Source organism: Rhopilema esculentum, chromosome 15 (genome assembly GCF_057945365.1).
Source record: "Rhopilema esculentum isolate cy_ngs chromosome 15, ASM5794536v1, whole genome shotgun sequence".
NCBI lineage: Eukaryota > Metazoa > Cnidaria > Scyphozoa > Rhizostomeae > Rhizostomatidae > Rhopilema > Rhopilema esculentum.
In genome coordinates, this window is record NC_142829.1 from 6,551,171 (window position 1) to 6,574,066 (window position 22,896).

The following is a 22,896-nucleotide window of genomic DNA, read 5'->3' on the forward strand; positions in this document are numbered from 1 at the left end:
CTACTCGAAAACAATCTGACTAACCTACTCGAAAACAATCTGAGTACATTTGATGACCACATTAGTTCAAACAAATTTTGGTCACCTAAAAAGGGTGGAAATTATTGAACGTTCGAGTGCATTTACTACTTACGAACTTCTTGATTACCAGAAAAGTGAATCTCTTAATCCCACCATTGTGTAATTGCTAGTAATAACGATCAATGTAAGTAAATTGTACCAGAAAACAAATTTTTCCTTGGTACAATTTACTTACATTGATCGTTATTATAGCATTATATTGTACCGCATGCAATCTAGTATAAAATTATTAGTAACTTTTCTAACGTAACACACCCCTTATCTTTTAAAAAAACAATTCCATAAGAACACGAGCCTAAAATTGGGGACTAAGAATGTAAGAGCATAGTAAAAACGCTGTTATTAAGTAGATATCTTTTCATGACAGAAGATGGTTCTTGCAAATGAAATTTAAAAACCATTACCTTCATTAAAGACATCCAATGTTGTTTTGCAGTAAAATATTGTCTCATGTCCAAATTCCTTACACCAACTTGAACCATGATACTTCAAGAAAAATTAACAGCAATCCAGACACAACGTTTTGTAAGAATTAAGTCCAGCCTTAGCCTCAACTCAATGGTTTTTTATAAAAGAAGAGTGTATCTACAAGCTCAATTCTTTACTTACCTATTCACTTACATATATGCTCGGAAATTCAAAGTAGCAGCTTAGAGCCGTCCTGTTCTATACACCAAAAGTGTGTACAGCTCTGTCTATCATCGAGAACTTTAGGACAGACTGGTAAATAGTAATTTTGATTAACATGGGTAAATATCACACTATTAACACACCTGCTCATTTTCTAGATCCTTGTTTATTGACTTAGTTATAAACTTGGTTAATTACCTTCAAACTTTGTTAACTTCTTATTGGAGTACTTTTTGAGATTCATATTTACTTAAGTACTGAACTACGTATTCATGACAAATTTAAGTGAAGCTAAACGCCAAATCGTTTTGGTATAAGCAAATGAAACATTTCTTGTCTGAATGGGCAATCTGAATTGCAATGGAACTAAAGACAGCTTAAAAATTTGAGTATGGAACAATGTATGCTATTTGGTGTATAGAACAGGACGGCTCTAAGTTGAAAATCGGAGTAGCAACTTACAACCGTCATGTTCCAACACCAAAAAGAGCCTCGGCTCCACCTAAACGGCATCGAACACTTTACGACAGACCAGTAAACAGTGATTTTCATCGATATTATTCATGTTTTTTGGCAATTCTATGTTTCCGCACCTTTTTGAAACCAAAATATCAACTTAATCATATGAATAATTCTACGCTTAGGAACTTACAGCTGAAATCAAACAGTGAGCAGTGCAGTAAGAGGAATCAAAATCAGTTTGTGAAGGTCTGTGCCGAAGAGGTAGTTGGGATGTGCTTCTGTTGGTCATTCAGTGACTAAGCCTAGAAGCTTACTTATAAATGCGCAGCAAACGAAAAATTCCAAAACGTACGCAATTTGCAATCAATTTTACTTCAACAAGAATAGTGCTTGGGTGTTCGGGTCCTTTGGATAAGGGGGTTATAGTATGCAAAACTCAATTTCTCTACGGATAACTCAAATAGAGTAAAGTCGAGAGCATGGCTTGAGCCCAAAGCTACATGATAATAGCAGTTTGGTAACGAGCCTTACAATGTAAAAAATCCCAAAAATTTGCTTGAGCAGATTTGCAAAGTGAGATTATCTTATTGGAAGTCTTTGCTTGCTGAAAGATTTTTAAGCCTTATCATCTTAGCTAAGTAGGCTTTTGAGATTTTGTTTTTTAATCCTGGTCATATTACATGGTGAAGATACGAAAACCTCCTTCGCCTAGGGACAAATTGGCAATCAATTGAACTAATTTAAAGTGACTAACAGAGGCCAAGTTGTGTCCATTAAACAGAGATTGTGATTATGATGACCCGCCCTAGAGTTCTGATAAAGCTTTCTAGCCCATAATATCTTCAGGTTTCTAAAATAATGCTTTGTTGAATCAAATGTAGAATGGAATTAAATATTTCTGGAGAATGCATCATAAAATTGAAGACATTATTTCTCGTTTATATCTTTTGTTCGCTGCTCAACCAATCATTAAAGGCATTTGACACATTTGACACTTGAACACCAGCGATTGACCAATCAAATTGTACACACAGAAAACATGTGAAAAGTTTCCGCCTTTCTGCAAATCAGCGAAACCCTAAAGTAGCGCACAGTGGTTTTACGTGAGCAGTTTCAGGCATCTTTTCAAACGCGAGCGCTTTGATCAATTTGGCCTAAGTTAAATTTGGATTCGCTGTACTTATGCATGTCAAATGCCTGTAATTTAAAGACAGTGATGCAAAACCAAGTTTCATTTTGATTGATTTTCAAAAATTTAAGTAGCATACTCTTCACATAAATCATTTTCAAAGCTGTTGTTGTTGGTCAGTGGATTTCGGTTTAATAACTATGACCGTGACCCCAAAACCAAAATTGTTTTGGCAAAAAAATTGGAATTTTATTTTGCAATAAATTGCTAATTTCACTAACGAACATTTTGACTAACATCCAAGAACATAGACCGAAATCTTTGTTTGGTTCCCGATGATGCAATCCTACCCTGCACTGGCGCACATAATTTTAATTAATCATACATTTATTGTATCAAGGTGTGGCAACTGGTTGTGGGAGAAAGAGGTAGGAGGAGATAGAGATGAGGTAGGATGAACAGTAGGTGGACGTAGTAAAGAAGAGTTTGTAGACATGCAAATAGTTTAATCTTTCGAGTCTTTTGAACAAAGGACAAAATGTCGATGATCCTTACTCTGTAGACCATTCTTTTAGCCTGAGATTTAGAACTAGGAATGGATTATAAAAGGAAACAGAATAGTAGTTTCTACGAAAAAATGGACATGCAGGTTATAGGCTCTTTGAAGTTAGGCTTCGGGCAAGATAAATATGGGCGGAGCTGCGGAGGAAAGGAGATTAGAAGGGACGACTCCGACGACAATAAATTGCGTCGATCATTTCTCATGATACTCCATTTAGAAATGGAAGGAATAATATACATGGAAGGGGCTATTCAAAAGTGTAAAATTTGCCAAAAAGGCTAGTAGCAAAAATCCAAGGATGAAAGCAATAATCATGAATCTTCCAAGCAGCAGCTTCAGAATTTCCACGAAGATTCAAAATGAAGAAAAGCATTTTGACACTGAAATTTGTAGTATCTAGATGTAGTAGCATTTTGACACTGTAATATCATTTCTAGATTACAAATACTTGCATTGTTAACAAACTAGGGAAAACATTAGCTAAACTGAAAGACACATAACTTCTATACAGACATATTTTATAACCTTGTAAAGGCCTCTTCGCCATACATGTACTATATAGAGTTTTTAAGTCTTATATCATAAAAACCTATTTTTATAGTTTTTCAATCCTGACCACATAACCATAAGTTTATGAATAAAAGACTAGTAACAGAGGTTTGGCAGCAAACAAGCATGTTTATGTGTGGCCATATCTCAGCCAATTCTTAACACTCTGCACATTCTGCTCTTTCAGTTCACGGGACCTAAGTTCAGAAAGACCGTAGACTTTTTGTAACGTCATCACTTATGAACACTGAGCAAAAATCTACCAGGCAACCCTCCGTCCTGTAGTCAAAGTGCAGATGTAATAATGACTTTGATCCATGCAGATCCTCTTTGATTCTAGGACGGAGGGTTGCCGCACACATTAACGACTTTCTCTTGTCCGTCTCCCCAAAATATTGGGATTCAAAACCGTTCCGGGTTTCTTCATCAGTAACTAGCTATATTGGGCAGAATAAGCTGCTTGTTTCCTTGGCTGGAAAAAACTGTTTGCATTCAAAGAAGCATGAAATTTTCGCCATCTATCAAATTTTGAGTAGAGCACTCTAAAATTAAGGATCTAAAAAGGGGAATAGAAAGAAGCAGTGATGGATATTTTTGCGTATAGCTCGGACACAATTGTCAAAGCAGTATAGGCAGTGAGGATTCTATAAAAGACGGTAAAAAGCAAACATCTCCTTTGGAAGTTCTAAGACTACCAACAGGCAGATACGAGATAAGGAAAGATTGTCAAAATAACCCCTCATTGAACTTATTTCTACAAAGATAAGGTCCGAACTTCAGTAGTTTTATCGAGAGGCAGTTCACTCTTGGAAACAGCGTACGAGATTCTCACGAAAACAAAAGGATTTCCAGGGATCTTCAGATAAAACTATAGGATTTTCACCAAAAGTATACGAAATTTCAAGGAGTGATCAGCCCCAATGATCACCGATAACGTAAAAGACACTACTTATTTAGGCCCCGTTCACATTGCTCCGGATTCCAGTGAAAACGGCTAGAAAAGTATCCGTTTTACCTTGCGCTCACACTGCTCCGCTGCGAAAACGGGGTATTTTAAAAACGCACTTTGAAAACGGAGACTTTTGAAAACGGAGACTTTCGAAAGCGCAAAACGCAGTGTGAACACCGAAAATGGATACTATTGAAAACGATAACAACAACAACAACAACAACAACACAGCAAGCTGCGTAGACCGCGCCAATTTGAACAACTGTTCTTAACATGGCTGATTTACTCAAAGTAAGTACACTAATTGGAAGAATATTAGTGGGAGTTGGTTGTTTGAAAAGTTTATTAGCAGTCGCAAATTCTGTAAACCAGTTCGTGGCGTTTTCCTTTTTATCCAGAGCGGAGCAATGTGAACGCTTCATCGTTTTCAACGAGTTATCAAATGTACCCGGAGCAGTGTGAACAGGTAAAACGGATCGATATGAAAACGGATAAAAACGAATACAAAGCAATGTGAACATAACTTTAGACACGACAAATCCAAAACAACAAGTTTGCAAGAAGCCTATTATACAAATTCATTAGATCGTCCATCCTTTTGTTCAAGAGCAATGTTGGTTGCTATGATTTATCAAGGTATGAAAGTTATAAAAAGTAAAAAGAAACAAGAAGGAAACGGCATAGTTAATTTAACATCGTAAAATGTTAATCCTACAAAAATGTTTATTGGATAAAGACCGTGTAGAAGATGGGCATCCGAAAGTTATGAGCATGATTAGCTGAAATTAGCATTATATCTAAATTTGCTTTTACTCTTATCTCAAATACCTGACAAAATGGCGTGCCAAATGAAAAACCACGACATTTGGTGACCCGCAAGACACCAAATTGTCCCTTCCGCAACAACCATGAACGTAACAACCTGGATTACTTTGTTACTGGCTGTCTTTCTGTCAATCAGAGATAACCAAGTGCCAATCGGAAGAGGATTTTGTTAAAGGAACACTTATTGTAATTGGCCTACCTGTAAATAGAACTGTTCATTACTGTTCATTCAAAGCAGTTTGAGGTCTTCTGTTAAAATAATTTACTAAAATGAATGTATGACAGCTTGCCTCATTTACTAGATTCTGGTTTGACATAATCAGGTATGTTGGTGCAAAGTTCCAAAAATGTCAACAAGTTGTCTCATAGCTCATAACCAAACCTCTGGGTTGTTGGGGAGAAATTTACTGAACCGATGAGAAAGTGCATCATATGGGCATGCGCATTAGGGTGAAGGCAAAATTTACATCTTACGGTGCTTCACAGCATTTTATGAAGATTATTTTATATTTTAGCTGCATATATAAACCAGAATTTAATTTCCACCCTTCTCATAGCACCCATTTCTCTAGATTTTCTTAGTTTTGTTATTAAAGACCGGCTTCTTCCCATAAAAGCTACTACTTTAACTGATACAAAACTTTGAAAACAAATTGACCTTCAAACAGATCCTGGTTTCTTCTGTTTACAAACAAGAATAGCCCAACAGCGGCACTCAGTGATCCTGCTGCCGTTTTATGTGCTACATTTTTACCAAACGCAATGTAACCAGTAAACAAGGGTTCTAAAAACATTCAAGCAAATACAAAGATCTAAGAAGAACGTGATTTTGCATTGTGTATAACTTTTACCTTGGTTTATGTATCCAAATCGCCAAAAAGGCAAATGAAGAGAAATATAGACACGAAAAACAAATGAACCATTTTTGTACTCTCTTTAAGAACTAGCTTACGAAAGGGAATTAATGAAAATCTTTCAAGCAACGTTCGTTAACTCAACATAAACCTTCTAGTGAAAAGTCCTTTGTATTACTTGCGATATGATTCTAAGAACTAGGGCCGTTCGTGGCTTATACTACATCCAAGAAGGTATCAGTTTTCAATGACTAATGTCTGGTTGTACGTGGGTTTTATGGGATATAAATCATAAATTGAGCAGAAGACGTCAACAACCAGAGATTGCTTGCAAGACGAATGTTGACAAAAGAGTATGTTCGTGGTGTATTTTGAAGTATAAAGGAAGCCTATAAGATATTTGGACATCTTTGAAACCTACACCCGAACCCGAACAGAATAAGGCTTTTGGTGTGTAATATTTAATCTGTCTTTGCTCTCAGCCGAATTTAGCCCTGATAACGTCATGACTGCAAGGATCATCAAGAGAAAGATCGTCCTATTCCCTTAAGAAATTTCCAATTCCCGTCAATCCTTACCTATAACCATTTTGCATTTGTCAAAATCTTTGCCATGACATCACTCGGTTCCATTCCTCTTTCACGCAAAATTCTAAGGCCCAACCATAATTGCAAAGACCTGCTTGGCACTTACCTTTTTGCATGATCTTCATCAAATTGACCCCTGATCAATCAGCTATTATCAGATTAAGAGCTATATTATGATACTGACAAAATTTAAGATGGTCTCACTCTAAGCGGTAGAAGAAAATTAGTAGCCAAACTTTCCAGCAGAAGACTCAGACCCTGTTTTAAATTGTAGAAAAAAGAATTGCCCTGTTCTTGTTTGTGCATAATTCGCCTCGTTTCACCAACTTTCATTTGAAGCACGCGCAATGACGCGTTTGATATTTGCAGAAAGCCTCGCACCAACGTTAGATTAAGCCACGTTTTCAATCGTATCTAAAAAGTTCCAATCCTGACAGGGGAGGGGAAAAAACACGATTTTAGACCAGAACCAAAGAGTTTCGCTTTTTCAGCGAAAACAAACAAGAATGGAATCGTTTCCAAACCAGCACGGAACCATGCAACCTAATGTAGACGCATATCGTCAGCACTGAACCAATGACTTCTTTTTTCTGTAGTTGAGATGTGGTCTAAAGCCTTTGATCCTTGACGCTCTCTAGAGACTTTTTCAAAAATTGATAGAATTTCGTAAACACCATTCTACGACTAACCTGTAACACCATGACTTTAGAGTCATTCGCCCATTCCTGGTTTATTAAACTGTATCATTGACGTCATAAGTATAAAAAGAAATGTCTATAAGAGGAATTTATAGCTAACTAAGCCATGCAAATTTCCATCTGCTTGACCAATTGATTATTCTTAATTTATTTATATAATTGGCTCAATCTCAAAGCTCATTTGCACGCTCTAGAGTATTCCACAATTCTGTCGAGTGACGTGTTTAGGGTATTCCATAGAAATGGGATTCAAGTTTTTTCTTAACTAATCTTTGGCATGACGTCGTGAAAAAGAGAACTAAATTCTTGGAAAAATGAATGAAATGGGACTTCATTTAGCGATTTGAAATATGATCTTATAAGACTATATACTGTCTTAATGGGTGGTACCAAAGATCTTTTCTAGGGTTATCGTGAAGAAGAGTGTTGTTATGTTTCGAGAACTAACTAACTTTTATTAGCAATTTGGTTTTGATTCAGAGGGTTAATATTTGAAATTCCATTAGCTGGACCAGTGTGACCAGGTCTAGCATAAAATTATGCTTTTAGCATAATTTTGGCCTAAAATCGTCTTTTAGCATAAAATCTGGCATAGTTGGAAATCTAGCATAATTCTGGAATAATTTTAGAATTTGTTAAGAAAGTGATTGTTTCCATTAATAAGTGATCCGCTGTCTATCGTAACTGCATGCAAATACATTACATGTGTGGCTATTATTATGTGAAATTGTGACGCCATCTTATCAAAACATACCAGTACAAGGCAGCAAGGGTTTTAATGCTGTCTGTATTTGGAGGTAGTTGATTGGTTACTGTCTAAGTTGGCAATAATGGTTTCCAGAAATAGCTCTGTCAGTAAAAAAAATGGGCCATCTTTATTCAACATATACATACATATACACATTAGCTGTTTATATTCATTTTGTGAAGTGAACATATTTTGGCCACTCTTTCTGATTTGCGCATGCGCTAGCCTCTTTTTCAAATAGGATAGCCTTGATGTGAAAGTTAGCATAATTTTTGTAAATCTAGCATAATTTTATGACAATTTTGGCATAATTCTGTGATTTCCATCCTTGAAAAAAGTAAATTTATCATATTTTGTGAAATGCATAATGCGAAGTAGAAATAACCAATTTTGATATAGATATCAAAACTGTCATTTTGGAACAAATAGATTGCCCTAAGAAAATTTAACTGTCCCCAGAAATTCAGCCAGATACCAGTCAGAGATGAAGACCATCTCAACAAGGGATACACCAATAACTATCATCTAAGATACATTTCTACAGGCAAGAGCAACCGATAGGCAAGGCGATAGAATTACATGACACCATAGCATAACAGAGCGGTTTGAGGCCCTTTTGAATAAATTACTGAGGATGCCATTCTTCATAAAATCTTGAAAAATTTAGACGCAGAATGGCATGAATGGAACACAAAATGATTCCGACTGTGACACTAATCTGGATCATATTCAGAAAAGATACACAACACTCTTAACAAGTTATAGTTTTAATAAACATACTTTTGTTAGCCACAAAATATCAAAATTTTTTGTTGGTCACACAAAAATTATTTCATATGTATTACAAAAGTTATATATACTTTTTCTTACTTCTTTTACAAGCGGATATTTACTAACTTTATTTCAATGAAAAATGCTTCATCAAACCCATTGGGGTTCTTTTCATTGCTCCTAAGTCTCGTGGCAACATGTTGAAAAACACTATATGGTTTTCAGCTAGCCTGCTATCCATCGTTTCTTTATAAGTAGTAACAGCGAGGCTTGATTTGACAAAAAACCCCAAGAAAGACATAAGAACATGACCAAGTTAAGCAACTCAAAGGTTACGCAAACTGTTATCTAATGGTCTGAGAAACAATTTATAGTCTTTGGTTGCAGACGAGCCAATTTTGAAACAAGAACAAGATTAAGAACACTGAAGGTTCAGATTATCCAAGAATTAAGAACATTGAGCCTGGGCAGAAATTTATATGGTTCTTAAAGAGTGAAGACATAGAGAGAAAGCGATAACTTTTAAACCATTTAAACACTACCTTTAAATCATAGAAAAAACACAATAGATATAAACAAATGACAAATCACAATTTGTGTAGCTCATTGGCTAATAACGGTACAGAAAATGCCTTTAGAAAGAAATGAAAAACGTTTAAAAAAGGCTCCACAACAACAGTGAAAACACAAGCGGAGACTTCCCTAACCTCTGCAAGAATGGGAGTTGAAAAGCGAACTATAAATTTTAATGAATTGCTTAGTCAACCTCTTATTCGTTGTCTTAGCCTCATTTCAAAGTCAATGGCCGTCAAAACTGAAAGTAATATAAATTCCTATATAACATTCGGATAATTTTTGCTATGTGACTACAAAGAAACCACTATTAGCATGTTAATGAGGACAAAATGAAATATGTTCATCAAACATACTTGAAGCATTCATCATCACGCTTACTCCGATATCACCAAGCTACATCTCTAAATCCATTTACATTTCTTAATCCAATGATCAACAATGACCTAAACATCTGACTGCAAGTATCAGTCTAGCTAGTTCAGACAGAAGAAAGAAAGAGTAACGTAAAGGAAGCAAGATATAATAAGAACAGGTCGGGAAAATATCAAGTAACTCTGCAGTCTGTATAAACGGCTTTGAAAAGTTACCCCGACAGAATAAGTGCTGCAGTTCTGCTTTCAAAAAAGAACCAGATATTTTCTGCCAAGGCTAAACGCTCTTGTTTTCCGGATAATCTGCAGCTTGATGGTTCTGATTTGTTTCAAAACTGGTTCATCTATAAACTGACTTTAAGTTTCATAACTGCATACTATAAATTGCTTCTAAAACCACTAAAAACAGTTTGGATGACCTTTTAAGTAGCACATTGGATAAGATGGCAAAATCACCACTGGTTTGTTAACACGACAGAAAGTTTTCTAAAGCACATTGTATTTTGTAGTTATCATTCGGGTATGGACAAGTTTTACACCGTTGAGCCTCAATGTTCTTGTAATGTGTGTTTGTATTGAAAGAGTGTATTCCTAGAAAATGCCCTCTAGTGTAGAATTCTTTGCTAATATTTGGTTATAGGTATTTGGATACAAAAACTGAATTTACAGCCACAGATAAAAAACATTCAATCCCTTTTTTGATGAGTTTCACAATTTTGGGAGAGGGAGAGACTATTGAAATTCCTTTTAGAAAGTTTCTTGCCAAAACTGAATGCTACGGGGGTCGTAGCTACTATTTTTCTGGGGGGGGGGGGTCAAAAAAATGAAAAATCCCTTCAGTTCCTCTTGTTCTCAAACAATGATGCCCCACCCAATAATCCTATCCTGCCAACGATACTGTTAACTACTGATAGAATCCCGTTACAAAGATGTTTTCAAGATACCTTCAGCTGGCCACAACGACTTTTTTCTATGAAAGCTACAATCCCGGATAAAGTTGTTGAGACAAAATGCAAAGTTTGCAATTTTCTACTCTTTGTTGCCCCTGTAAATTTGAATCCTTCCTTTCCCCCCGAATCAATGTTGGATTTGTACTTCTATCATTTCTCCTTCAAAATCATGCATTTAAAGGAGGAGGGGGACATACTTTTCAAATGAAAGAGAAATTATCAACTTTCCTTAAAAAGTCGCGACTATTTTTGTCCGGGATTGTAGATCGAAGTTATGTTGAACGCACTGTAAGTCACAGAGTACAGTGATATTGTCTCTCCAATCTTCTCTACTTCAGCCACAAAAAGGGGGCAAATAGTTTACAAAACCATAAAATGAAAATCTATTTCGATAAAATTCACAACATGTTGCAGTGTTCAAAATATGTCTAAACAAGGGACAAGGGTTTTATGAAACTAAAGCAAAAGTTGAATTTTCATATAACTCGAGGCATTACAGATTCTATAAAATATCAATTGGCTTTAATAACCATATAGCATATTATTAACATCTCAATTGCATAAGAACCAATCTCTTTCAATTTAAAGGAAAGACATAAGCTGGCTATTTACACATTTCAGGCTATCATATTCGCCGCGATTAGAGACACTTAATTTTACTTGGAACTGGATAAAAGGCTTACATATATTGGATTAACATGAAACGCGCAAACAGCACGTGAACAGAAAATGTTGCCATGGGAGCTGGGACGATGAAGACAGACAAGACATCAGCTGCGCTGCAACTGGCGAAGAAGGCTTTCTTAGAGAGCAAGTAAATACTATCTTATAAGTAACCAAAGATGCCTCAAAACAACATGTAGAAGAGGAATCCCCTCACGAATGCACAATAAGGCCTAAAGAATACACGTCAAAAAATAAGACGCCCATTTTGTATTTAGAATGGGGGATTCCATCAAATACATGAATGAGAATTGTCCCGCATTCTACTATAATATACATCAACTTCTTTAGTGTTGGATCTGTTTTAGATACACTAATAAGTCGCTACTGTGAAACTCCAAAAAGCTGATACATTATTACATTGACAGCGACCTTTCTGTGCCTAACCTGTGCCCTCTGACAAAAATAACAAACGAGTCTTTCATCAAAGCAGATCAATCGTTCTTTTTTTGAAAGATTTAGCAAATACAAGGCCATAAATCTTTGATTAGGCTCAGATAAAAAAGATGCCTTTGTGTCTTCTTTTCAAAGAGGCCTTGGATAAGCTGTGAAGCGCTTGTGAACTAGTGACCATGCCGAGGCAAATCCTTTATTTAGCACACGTAAGAAAAAATAAAAAATAAACGAGGAATAATTGCACAGAAAAAAATCAAGAATAGGAAAAAGGATAGCAAAGTTCAAAGACTAAAGGAGAAGTAGTAGGTGACGACTGAAGAGCAAAGGATCCACAGGCCTAGATCAAAAAAAGACAAACGAATAAAACAGTTGTACATGATAGAAAGTATTTGTTTTCTTCCTGTAGACTTCTTCGAAGGAGACGGAAGGAGACGATCCACACAAAGAAACAAATACACCTCTCTCAAGCACGAATAGACTTGGAGCAAGTTAACTACCACTGCTATATGTACTTATTCTTCGTACGTAAGAAGAGCACCACCAAACAGAACAGCCGACAAATAATCTTATTGATGAAATTCTCCACTAGTGCCAGCAGTGTAACGCATTTCTATTGTCATCACAAAACACGAACAAATTTGTATACAAATATCTACTAACGACAAAATTCTGGATCCAGTTTTCCTTGAGAAACCTTAGGACAAATTTTGGAACCGTGCAATTAGGCATGATCGGATGAGTGCGATCTGGCCTAAAACCTTTGAAATAGGCTTGCCTGGAGCTGTGCAAATAGGCTTGTTTAGAACTGTGTCAATTGGCATATTTCTATAAGGGCAAAATGCAGCCTGACCTTTAAATCTTCTCACTTTCAGGACAGAAACGGGCAAAACAATCGAAAACATATAACTATCCCTCACTGTCAATATAATCGGCATTTGTTACAGATTCGAGGAACACTCAGTCAGACAGGAATTATAGTCTTATTCTATAACACCTAATATTTACTTGTTAAGAAGGAAATCTTCATTCCTAGCTGTGACGTCAGCAAGCAATGGGAATATTTTAACGAGTAGACCACCGAAGAAAATCTCAAACACACATCTGCACATTGGGTTCAGTCAGCAAGGAATGGTGCTAGTTCTAGAGTGCGCTCTAAATCAGATAGCACTGTCGTACAGATTTCTTAATAATTCATTAGCTTTAGACACTAGCTGCAAATCTTTGATTGTCAGTAGACATACGAAAACTTCCATTGTCAAAGCTAAGCTCGTGTAAAGACAGTCAGTGTATTTGTGTATATAAACAGATCTACATGCAAGTAAAAAATCATGATCTTGGCGCGAAAAAATAAGAGATTTTGTGTCTAACACTTTATACATAATCATGAATTAAAGATAATGACACGTGTCAAGTTGTAAGTAGGTAAGCCAGGTTAGGCTTGCTAGAGACGAAACCCGGAGGTTGTAATGCAGCTCAGTGGAGGAAGGAGTGGTTCATACAAGATTTAAGAGCACTTAACATGATTCCTTACAATTTTACTGATATTGCGAAGATCAACTGTCAAATAACATCAAATACGTTTGATTTACATTAGGCTAGACCAAAGGGCAGTAATATGGGGCTTTTCCATTGTTTAGGAATTAGGACTGAACTTTTAATCAATTAAACTTTCCAGAAACAATTAATCTATAGTTACTTAGGTTGTTCTTCACTAAAATATCCATTATCACTTCTGTAGCGCTGTTTTCTTGGAACTCACATGTTCAATATTGGAAATAAATTCTGTAAAACTCTAGAGAATGATGAAGTTTTGGTAATCAAGCATAACTATAACGAAAAGTGGTGCTAATTAATATTAGAAGTATGCTTATAAACAATATTTAATTAAAGTTAATAAACAACTTACAAGCTACTCTTCCCCGGCAGGGACTGCGTCCTCTAGCTTTCTGATAAACTTCACTCTGAGTTCTGTGGTCGGGTCTCCTTTTAATATATCCTGCACAAATGCTGCCTCGATTTCCATCTGCACCTGAAACGGCAACATATTGCTTATTAGCAATGTTTTATAAATGAAAAATGCTAGAAACCTCGCAGAATTCAGGGAATATGTTCCTGGCTTGATTATTCATTAACAGTAAAACTTAATTGGCACGATAAAATGTTTCTTGGCAAGCTCTTTGCTTGTATTGATAGGCAACACGGCCTTTTTCAGGCTAAATTTTCCAATTTTGGCCTTTTTCATAGTTAAATGCCCTGGAAAATATGTTTTTGGCCTACTATTTAAATTTGGCCTTTTTTGGCTCAATGTATGTTTGGGAAATATATTTTGATTTGGCCTTTCTATGAGCATTTTCGCCTGAGTTGCCTACCCGTATGGCCTTCTTTTGTAATTCCTATCTGGCAACCTTGGGCAAAACGTTTTCAGACAGGTATATCTGCCTAGTCTTCTTCACGACAGAGTTTCTCAATAGAATTCAGTGTTGGAAAGCGAATTGTTCACAAACTAGCATATCAGCTTTTATTTAAGTTTGACTTTAAGTACTTTTTTTACTTTCCAATTTGACTCAATCTACAAGTGCCAAAAGAATTGTTCAAATGAAATTCTTAAAGGTGAAGCTTTTACTCAGGAAAAAGAGGTAAATCAGGCTCGGTAAATGAGGTAGAAAATGCACTTTATTGAGCAGCATCATCTGTAGCATTCAACTGTTTGTTTCAACTGCCACGTGTCGAATGGAAACAACAGTAGCACAGGTTGACACTCGAGAATAAAAAGCTAGGTACTATAAAATCTACTCCAACGTATTGTTGTTTCTTGAAGGTATTGCTGGATGTTTGGGTAGACCAGGGCGAGGCAAAGCATGAGGAAACAGTTGCCAAAAAATGCTGAAGAAGAAATAAGTTGCTATGAATTTAATACAATGATCCCATACATTGATAAACGGACAGAATTTGATAAAATTTCAATAAACTCTTACAAAAAACTGATGTTAGAAATTATGAATCTCAACTTCATTTATGATTTCCTCGTTTTGTTATAGAAACTGCCCAGCACAGTAAACCAAGTTGTGACAGAGCTTACTCAAAAAGCCGCTATAACTTTCCACAACTGTGTCTGAATACATTATGTATTTTGGCCCTCAGGGGCTCGCCCTTAGGGCCTTGGCCTAAGGAACATGACATTCCAGAAAACCTTTCACACACAAGTAAAAGCTAGAATATTCTTAATATGCCAAAAATATGTGCGACTCGCAACAATAGAGAAAGCTATGCTAAACCTTGATAATCTTGCCACACATGGCGAAATGGTGAATCAGCTTCATCAACTGCATGGGAGCTTATGTTATCTACCTATTGCAGCCTACATGTACTTTACTTTTAAACTAAGGCAGAGGGAACGGCTAAAAAGTCAAATTGCCAGTACTTCAGTCACAAAATGTGTTTCATTTTCCTTCTGCTAGTCTGGCAATATCCAAAGGAAGCCATGCAAAAATGCCACTTTCTAAAATTCAGGCTATTGACCGATCCCTATACTTTTCGACAGATATTGACCAAATTTTCTTCAGCTCCGGCCCTCTTCCCGAGGAATTTCTACGCCCAGCCAAAAAAAAGGTATAGCCCTTCCACTTTTTTGCGAGAATTATTATATGTTGGAAAACTTTTTGGAAAGTTTACACAATATTGAAAAGTACACTCCTAAGTAAAAGCAGTTCTTTTTCTATTGATATCTTCTCTGAACCAGACTATTTATTAAACCCAAGTAGAAATGAGCCAGTATTTTCTAAAAGGGGCGTTTTCCGGCATTCTAGAGGGCATGGCCTCAAAAAAATTTCGGTTACGCCCTTTTCAGCCCTCCCACATTTAGACTGGTGCGCGGTCCCTAGGTGCAGATATCAAGTTGCTCGATTCTCTGGGCAAGTTACCAGAGGTTTGTTGTAAACCAACTGCTTATAAGAAAAAAGTGCATATCTTCGATAAAATGGAATCAATGAGATATGCGTATGAGAGCGGATACAAAGCTTGAACACAAGATAACGTGTGTCTAAGCTCCGTCAAATCCGCCATAAGTCTTGATAAAAAACAACTGAGCCCTAAGAAAAATGGAGCTTGAAATCAAGATTAAAAAGAGGGCATCCATCAAAGATACAATCTTGAGCTTGAAACCAAAGTTAAAGACATATTTAAGGATACGTCTCATTGATGGGCGCGCACGTGGCGCCATCGGGGTCTCTCACGTACAGATTGAGAGATATGGGCTGCATTTTGTCGTGCGCAATTCACCTCAATGACAATAAGCGTTAGATAGGCCCGGGATATCCTTGAAAATAATTGGCGCACGGGATATGGTAGGCCCGCTGGCGGCACTACTATCAAATATGGACAAGGGCTTAAATACTTAATTGAATAAAATCCTGTGTAGAATTTCGCGATAACATTCCAAGAAATCTGCTTACGACCCGAAGGGCTATGAAAGTGTCTAGACGACAGGAAACATAACTCAAAGAAAGGTTTCTCTTTGGTTTCCTTCGGCTGGATTTCCATCGTTTCAAACGACGGCAAAGTAGGTAATGGTGGCCTGATTGAAAAACTCCAGCTCATAGGCTAAGCCTACTGTTGACTAATATATAACTTTTGTTCGTAGAGCTGAACTTACGAAAGATGACTACAAAGGTATGTCAGGGCTGGTGGACAAGAAGGTAAGGAGGTTCAATGGTTGAAGGGCATCGGGGAAACCGTCAGTAATCCTCTCCTCTATAGAAAACTTGTATACTTGTAAAATAGAGACTAGTTTAACATCCTCTGGCGATGACATGCATTCAAGAAAATTTCGTGCATGATATCAAACATTGCTATTATTGTCAGAAGACAGAAGCGCCAAATTTTGATTCCTAGGGTGTGGCTCAAATTTTGAAATACAAAATATTGCTCTGCAACCGGTTCATGTCTCACCAAGATTGTTTTTGTTTGATTATGATCTTAGCAATTGACAAGCCACTGTATTAGAGAGAGGTCCCAAAAAACAACTGCTGAAAACATCATTTCTGATTTACCAATTTTTACTGGAGAGAGCACATTGCTATTCTGCAGACTCCCCATTAAAAATCCATGGGAGGGGGGGGGTGTTCGAGTCCCCAAGCTCCAACATCGTTAACAAATACGTTGCCAATTACATAGGTAGGTTTCTCAGTCTGAATGCCATATAAAAGCACTTTATACACAAGCAATGTATCCAAGTATTTCAACGCAATTCCAGTAATAGACCAAATAAATTGTAGAAACATCCTAGGTTGTCACTTGAATTAAGTATAATACCGTACCAGGAAGTGATCCCAATGTCTCAGACCTTTACAAAGATGTGATTAGAGTGGTGTTCTCATTCAAAGCAAGGTTTGGCATTCTGTTTTTGAAACTCTTCTAGGGAAACTTCTTTAATAACTTTGGTAACCAGGAAGACGTTTGATTCACAGAGTTATGTGAAAATGCTGACCTAAGGTACAGACAATGAATGAATAAAAAGGGATTATGTAACAAAATTAAGCTTAATGTAACGAAATATTACCATTTCCAAGGCTCCTTTGATTACCCCGATGAAGATGCTTGAATACCAAAGATTGTTATGTCCTTCCGGTAGCTCGACAAATTCTGCTAATGGGTTATTCTCAATAACAAGCGAAAATTCGTCCCCAGCCGCGTTCCATCCAACAACTTGCGGAGATATTCCAAGAAATGTCTTGAATCCTTGCTATGGAAGAAACAAGATTTCACGACCAATCAGCTAAATGGGCTGGAAAAATAAACTTCAAATCTGCAATTTCTGCAAAAAGCCAATCAAAGTAGTTCTTGTATAACCGAGACATGAATATGATATAAATTGATTCTGTAAAATTGAACTGTGAATGTAAAACCTCAATTAATTATTGATTGTTAATTTTTTCATGTGACAGCCTTTTGTATCAGTAAAAATTATCCAAAGAAGCCATCAATATTTATAGAAATTAAAAAGACTATTGCGAACTCAGTAAATGATCAGCGTGCAGTTTTGGTGTTTGGGAAAAACTTTGATCGTATTATCGGAAATACCATAAAAACCTTTTATGAAAGGATTACGTCAGAAGAGGTTATGTTAAGAACAGAAAACTCGTTTTATGAATGAATTCACCAAGTTGGGTTAGAAAACACATAAATTTCGATATTTTGGAAATTAGAAATTTGCTGAAAACCTCAAGTAGGCGTATCATATTCATATGAATACTTCCCAGATGTCTGCTAACTGTTTTTTAATCCTTTGTGATATAACGATACGAGACGCAAGGAAAAATGATTTGTCAAAGTTCAAAATAAAATTATTCACACACGTTTTCTCTATTAACAGAGCATCCAGTTTTTGTTAATTTATTTCATTCGAATGTGGTCTGGATTTTACACCTACTAAAACAAAAAATTCCCCTAAATTTGAATGTTTCAATATTTGGCTGTCAATTTTAGAACAAACTAAAACGTAGAACAGTCGTTTCGTATCCTTCCCATGTAAATCAAGAAGATATATTCGTAATGACTGAAGGCTTCTTCAAAAGGCGTTTATCTCTTCCAGACAACAGAGATTTCACATCAAAATTTAAATCATCAAACAACCTGATTTATTAGTCCAGATCTACACTAAAAAATTGAGCATTACGTTATTGTTTCAAAAAATGGGGCAGACTGAAGCGACTATCGATGGCCAAATACGATGAGAGGGGTGTAGCAATACTGACGTAGCAATGCTGCCAACACCCGACCAAAAGCAAAACACAACATTGTCAGCAAATGAGAAAACAGAAAGGATATAGGAAAACAAAGTGGATAGGCTTTGTCAAGTTAAACATCGTATAAATGATGCAGCACTATAGGTGCCTTTTAAATAGAAATCACTTTGGTAGTTTGAATAACTAGAGACATGTCACATTAAAAGGGTTGCAGTAAAAACAGAATAACTGCCAAAGAGGTCCCTAGGTATCCACTATAAAAAATTGGGCTATATGAGTTCACAGCAGGAGTGCTGGGATTCGAAAAGTGCTAATCAATCATGTCTTTCATGATGCAACATCCTATTGTGCGAAACCCCACAATACACCTTACATACTGTATAGGGCTCAAATCTATCATGTTAAAACTTTGCCATGGGCTACAAACATAAGACAAAATTAGCTTTTGGCAACTATCATTTGCAGTGATTCTTAGTTGAAAGAGCTAGATGAGATCTATGGGCATCAAAAACATCAAACACGCTAAAAACCTTATTTCTTCTTCTGCCCCTTTTCCCCAAGAACAATGTTAGGAAACTATCATACAAGTCAAACTGAAAATGCACTTTCTAATATCCTGAATCACTTTATAGTTAAAAAAATTGTTCCTAGAGGGAGAAAGAGATATATGAATTTACCATTAAAAAATTTTTCTAAAAAGGTTGGAAAGAATTGCACGTCAAACTACCTCTGAGGGTGAAAAAGAGGAATAAGAAGGGGGAGAAGACGATCAGGGCAAAGAATCAGTTGAAGGAAAAGGAAAAGACGGAGGACAAGAAGATGAAGAAAAGAGGATAGAAAGGAAGAATAAGAAAATAAGGGCAAAGGAAAATGATAATAAAGAGTGAGATACAGCAAAAAGAAAAAGGAGAGGAAAAATGTGAGGAAGAAGCAGAAGCAGAAGCAGAATCATATTTAAGATAAAATAAAGAAGAGAAAGAAGAAGACTTTAAGAAGATGACAAAAAAGAAGAAGAATAGAGAGGATAGGAAGAAGAATAAGAAGGAGGAGATGCTGAAAATGAAAGAAAAGAAAAATAGAAGAAAAGGATTAAGAGAGAGGAGGAGGAGGGCTTATTTTTAGAGGGCAAAATAAATGGAGAAGAGGAGGGAGATAATAAAACGAAGAAGGAAAGGAAGATTAACAAAAGAAGAAGAAGCGGGAAAAGATGCAGAGGAAGAAAGGTGAAGTAGAAGAAGATAAAGCAGCTGAGGAAGAATAAGAAGAAATAAGTCGCTACACCATCAGATATTCTCACTACTCCATCTACATTTTGAAGCAAGTGTGAAAATATTGTGAATATTGAGGCAACTTGAAAAATTCTGAAGACTAAATAACATAGATATTTAGATTAGATAGTTCATCCTTCTCAATATAATCAATAATATTTTCACTCTGCAAAATATGAATACAATAAAATTTAGAAAACTGTTTTTTGATGGATGAGATATTGAATATTACTCAATTATTTGAGGGATTTGATACAAAGGTTACTTCAAAAGCCTTTTCAAGGAACCTCCTTGGTCCTGTTTCAACCAGTGAAGAAAAGGAAGCATGAAGAAGCACACTAACCTTTGCAATAACATCAGCAGTTTCTCTAAAATCATGGCATCTACCAATACTTGATCTGGCAAGCAGATCTTCAATTAATCGCACACCAATGTTGTAGCCCCTGGGAAAATATAAATTAGGCAAATATAATGCATGAAAATAGCATGGAGGAGCAAAACTAATTCATACTAAAGTACTTTTTGTCCAACACTACTCAGAGCAAAAATATTAGATAACGTCCAAATGTGAGCATGAGTGAAAGAAATGTGTTTAATTGGTTGTTTGTTCTTGACCAATCACAGTGAAAAATAAAGATTATAATGAATTCTGAAATATTATTCTCATGAAAATAGTTACTTCAATAACAATATGAAATTAGGAAACAGCTGGTTTTTGAAAAAAACTTCATCCTAAATGATTTGGAAGATTTTGCAGTCTTACATAGTTTAAAACTTTAACAAAAGAGTTGATTGATTTTTGTGCTTACAGCTTCAAAATTTCCATCTTCATTACTTAGATCTTTGACAATAACCCTTTTTACCTTTGTGACTGAAACTGGGTAACTTACATTCTTTCTAATTGACGATTAACTTCTTCATCAGCTTCGTAGTCTTTAAGCAATTGTGCAACAAGAGCTCCATATGTCAAAGTAAAGAGTTCTCCACTCTATTAAAAAATATAGGCCACTATCAAGTAAAGTCCTGATGATTATTTGGCAGGTGATTGCAAATGCGTTCATATATTAGTCATTGCCATACTGAAGTTGTACTGAAGTTTGTAACAACCATATGTGTATGGAGTGGGGGCTGAGGGTGCTGGGGGGCTGGGGGATGCTGGGGTGCTGGGGGATGCTGGGGGGCTGAAGCCTCCCAAGATTCAGGCAGCTGATTTTGTTGGGCAAAAATTGGGCAGGAGCCTTCTCCAAAGACAAACAAAACAGAAAACTACATTTTGAACATGTTTATAAATTTCTGAGATGAGTAAAGTAGCCATGATCAAGAGCACTTACAGTACTAATTGAATAATGTTGAAGATACCTGTTGTGTGAAAACACAAATTAAGCGACGTGAACAAAGCCTGCGCGCCAGTCCACAATACTGAAAAATGTATAACCGTGGCAGCATTTGTAGACTGGGGCACAGACTACAAGAACAGCAATAGCACAAATAGTGCTTGAGAGGATTGTCAAAAAGTAAAAAAATACCGCTGTAATGCTGTCATAATTGATGAAGTCTTCAACAGTTGTACAAATTGTTTGAAGACAAGCTTCTGTTTACATTACAATGGACAAAGTCTTGGGAGAAATGCACAATTTAGTGACAAAGACCAATAAATATTTCGTGCTTTTGGCAATGGCGAAAAGGAGGATTCTGGGGTCCTAAGAAGAGATCTGCTATGGGACCTCTACCTTTTTGAGCATTTTCTGAACTTGAGCAAAGATTTAAAAATATGTACACAAAAGCACCCTGGGTTCCTTTTGTTTGGGGACCCTTAGTTATCAAATTAGGGTGTCCTTAACTGCCTTATGCCGCTGGCATTTGGGAATGCAAGCATGAGTGCTAGTCTTTCAACAGAAATCATCAGAAAGGTTTGTTTCTTCTACCAAATAGATTCTGCAAATCAAATAGATCAAGAAAAAATGTGCTTGGATTGCTTAAAAAGGATGCATGATGACAATGTTTTGGACTTAGTTCCACAAATCCTGGCCACTATTCCAGGAGCATCATGTTTGGCATTACACATATCTTCACAACACAGCAAAGACTTGACAATGTCACCCTCTTTAATACTGACAATGTTAATGTTCAAATCATGTTCTCAAAAAAAGGTATCAATAAAATTATTAATATCTTTGGTAGCCGTCAAGGGAAAGATTTATATTTGTTTTCATGAAAACTCGAAAGCTATTTTGTTTTATATTTAAAAAAATGCTAATTAGTTAGCCTCATTTTAATGATGTTGCCAATCATTGCTTGATCAATATTAGAAGCTTGTATGTGTAAGGGTATTCTCTGTAAACATATGGACATCAAATATTTTTTTGGAAAAAGAATTTAAGCCCCATCTACCTGAACTCACCCCGTAGGCCTATGGTAATAACCTGGGCTTTCTTTTCAAATGCTTGAATGTTAATATTTGTTTTGGAACTGCAGTCACAAAGAATTATATTCAAGAAACCAGCCAACATTGGCTGATCTTTCTTTTGGTTATAGCTTACCTAATATAACAGTGACGTCGGAACAAAATTCATATTGGGGTGTGGAGGGCTGCCCATTGTCTTGACAAAACAGTACACTGTTATCGAGGTAACATAGTACAGTTTTACAATTATTTGGGGGCTCCAGCACCGTCACGCCCCCCTCGCTTCTGGCTGCCCTGTATAAACAATTAAAAAACGTGATCAAAGAAATGCTGATCAACTTTAGAGGTCCTTAATTGAGTTAAATCAATATGATGATTCAGACGATTCAGGAAACAGGAATGGATATTATCCTGAAAAAGAGTTTGATTTAAACAAAAATTCTGAGTATATACCACTTTTTTAGCATCAGCAACACCTTTGGCCGCATTTTGGCGGGACATCTCTTTTTAATTGGAATTAAAACCCTTACTTTACCGGCAAGCTTCCTACTTCACATTCTCGCCGACCAACTGCAGTAATGTTACATTAGCCTCCTATTGACTACTATTGGAATGGAGAT

General features: G+C 36.3%; 1 protein-coding gene across 2 annotated transcripts; it reads right to left on the reverse strand.

Annotated features, from left to right (window-relative positions):
• Positions 1 to 13,174: 13,174 nt before the first annotated feature.
• LOC135685481 (trafficking protein particle complex subunit 3) lies at positions 13,175 to 22,869 on the reverse strand. 2 transcript variants are annotated; one of them, XM_065201446.2, is made up of 6 exons: positions 22,730 to 22,869; positions 20,763 to 20,860; positions 20,216 to 20,315; positions 17,419 to 17,601; positions 13,768 to 13,890; positions 13,175 to 13,653 (listed from the first exon to the last, which is right to left on the reverse strand). In XM_065201446.2, exons 1-5 carry the CDS (start codon positions 22,775 to 22,777, stop codon positions 13,771 to 13,773), a joined length of 549 nt encoding a protein of 182 aa, XP_065057518.2. In that variant the 5' UTR covers positions 22,778 to 22,869; the 3' UTR covers positions 13,175 to 13,653; positions 13,768 to 13,770. The 2 variants fall into 2 exon arrangements, with proteins under 2 accessions (XP_065057518.2, XP_065057517.2); XM_065201445.2 differs by having other exon boundaries at positions 13,175 to 13,890.
• Positions 22,870 to 22,896: the final 27 nt, after the last annotated feature.

Bases quoted from the DNA above. Each gene is read 5' to 3' on its own strand.
- LOC135685481 (XM_065201446.2), bottom strand. From the start codon at position 22,777: ATGTCCCGCCAAAATGCGGCCAAAGGTGTTGCTGATGCTAAAAAAGTG. The intron at 20,316-20,762 runs GTAAGTTACCCA...ATATTTTCCCAG, and splicing joins AATCGTCAATTAGAAAGAAT to GGGCTACAACATTGGTGTGC. The intron at 13,891-17,418 runs GTAATATTTCGT...TTGCCGTTTCAG, and splicing joins TCAAAGGAGCCTTGGAAATG to GTGCAGATGGAAATCGAGGC.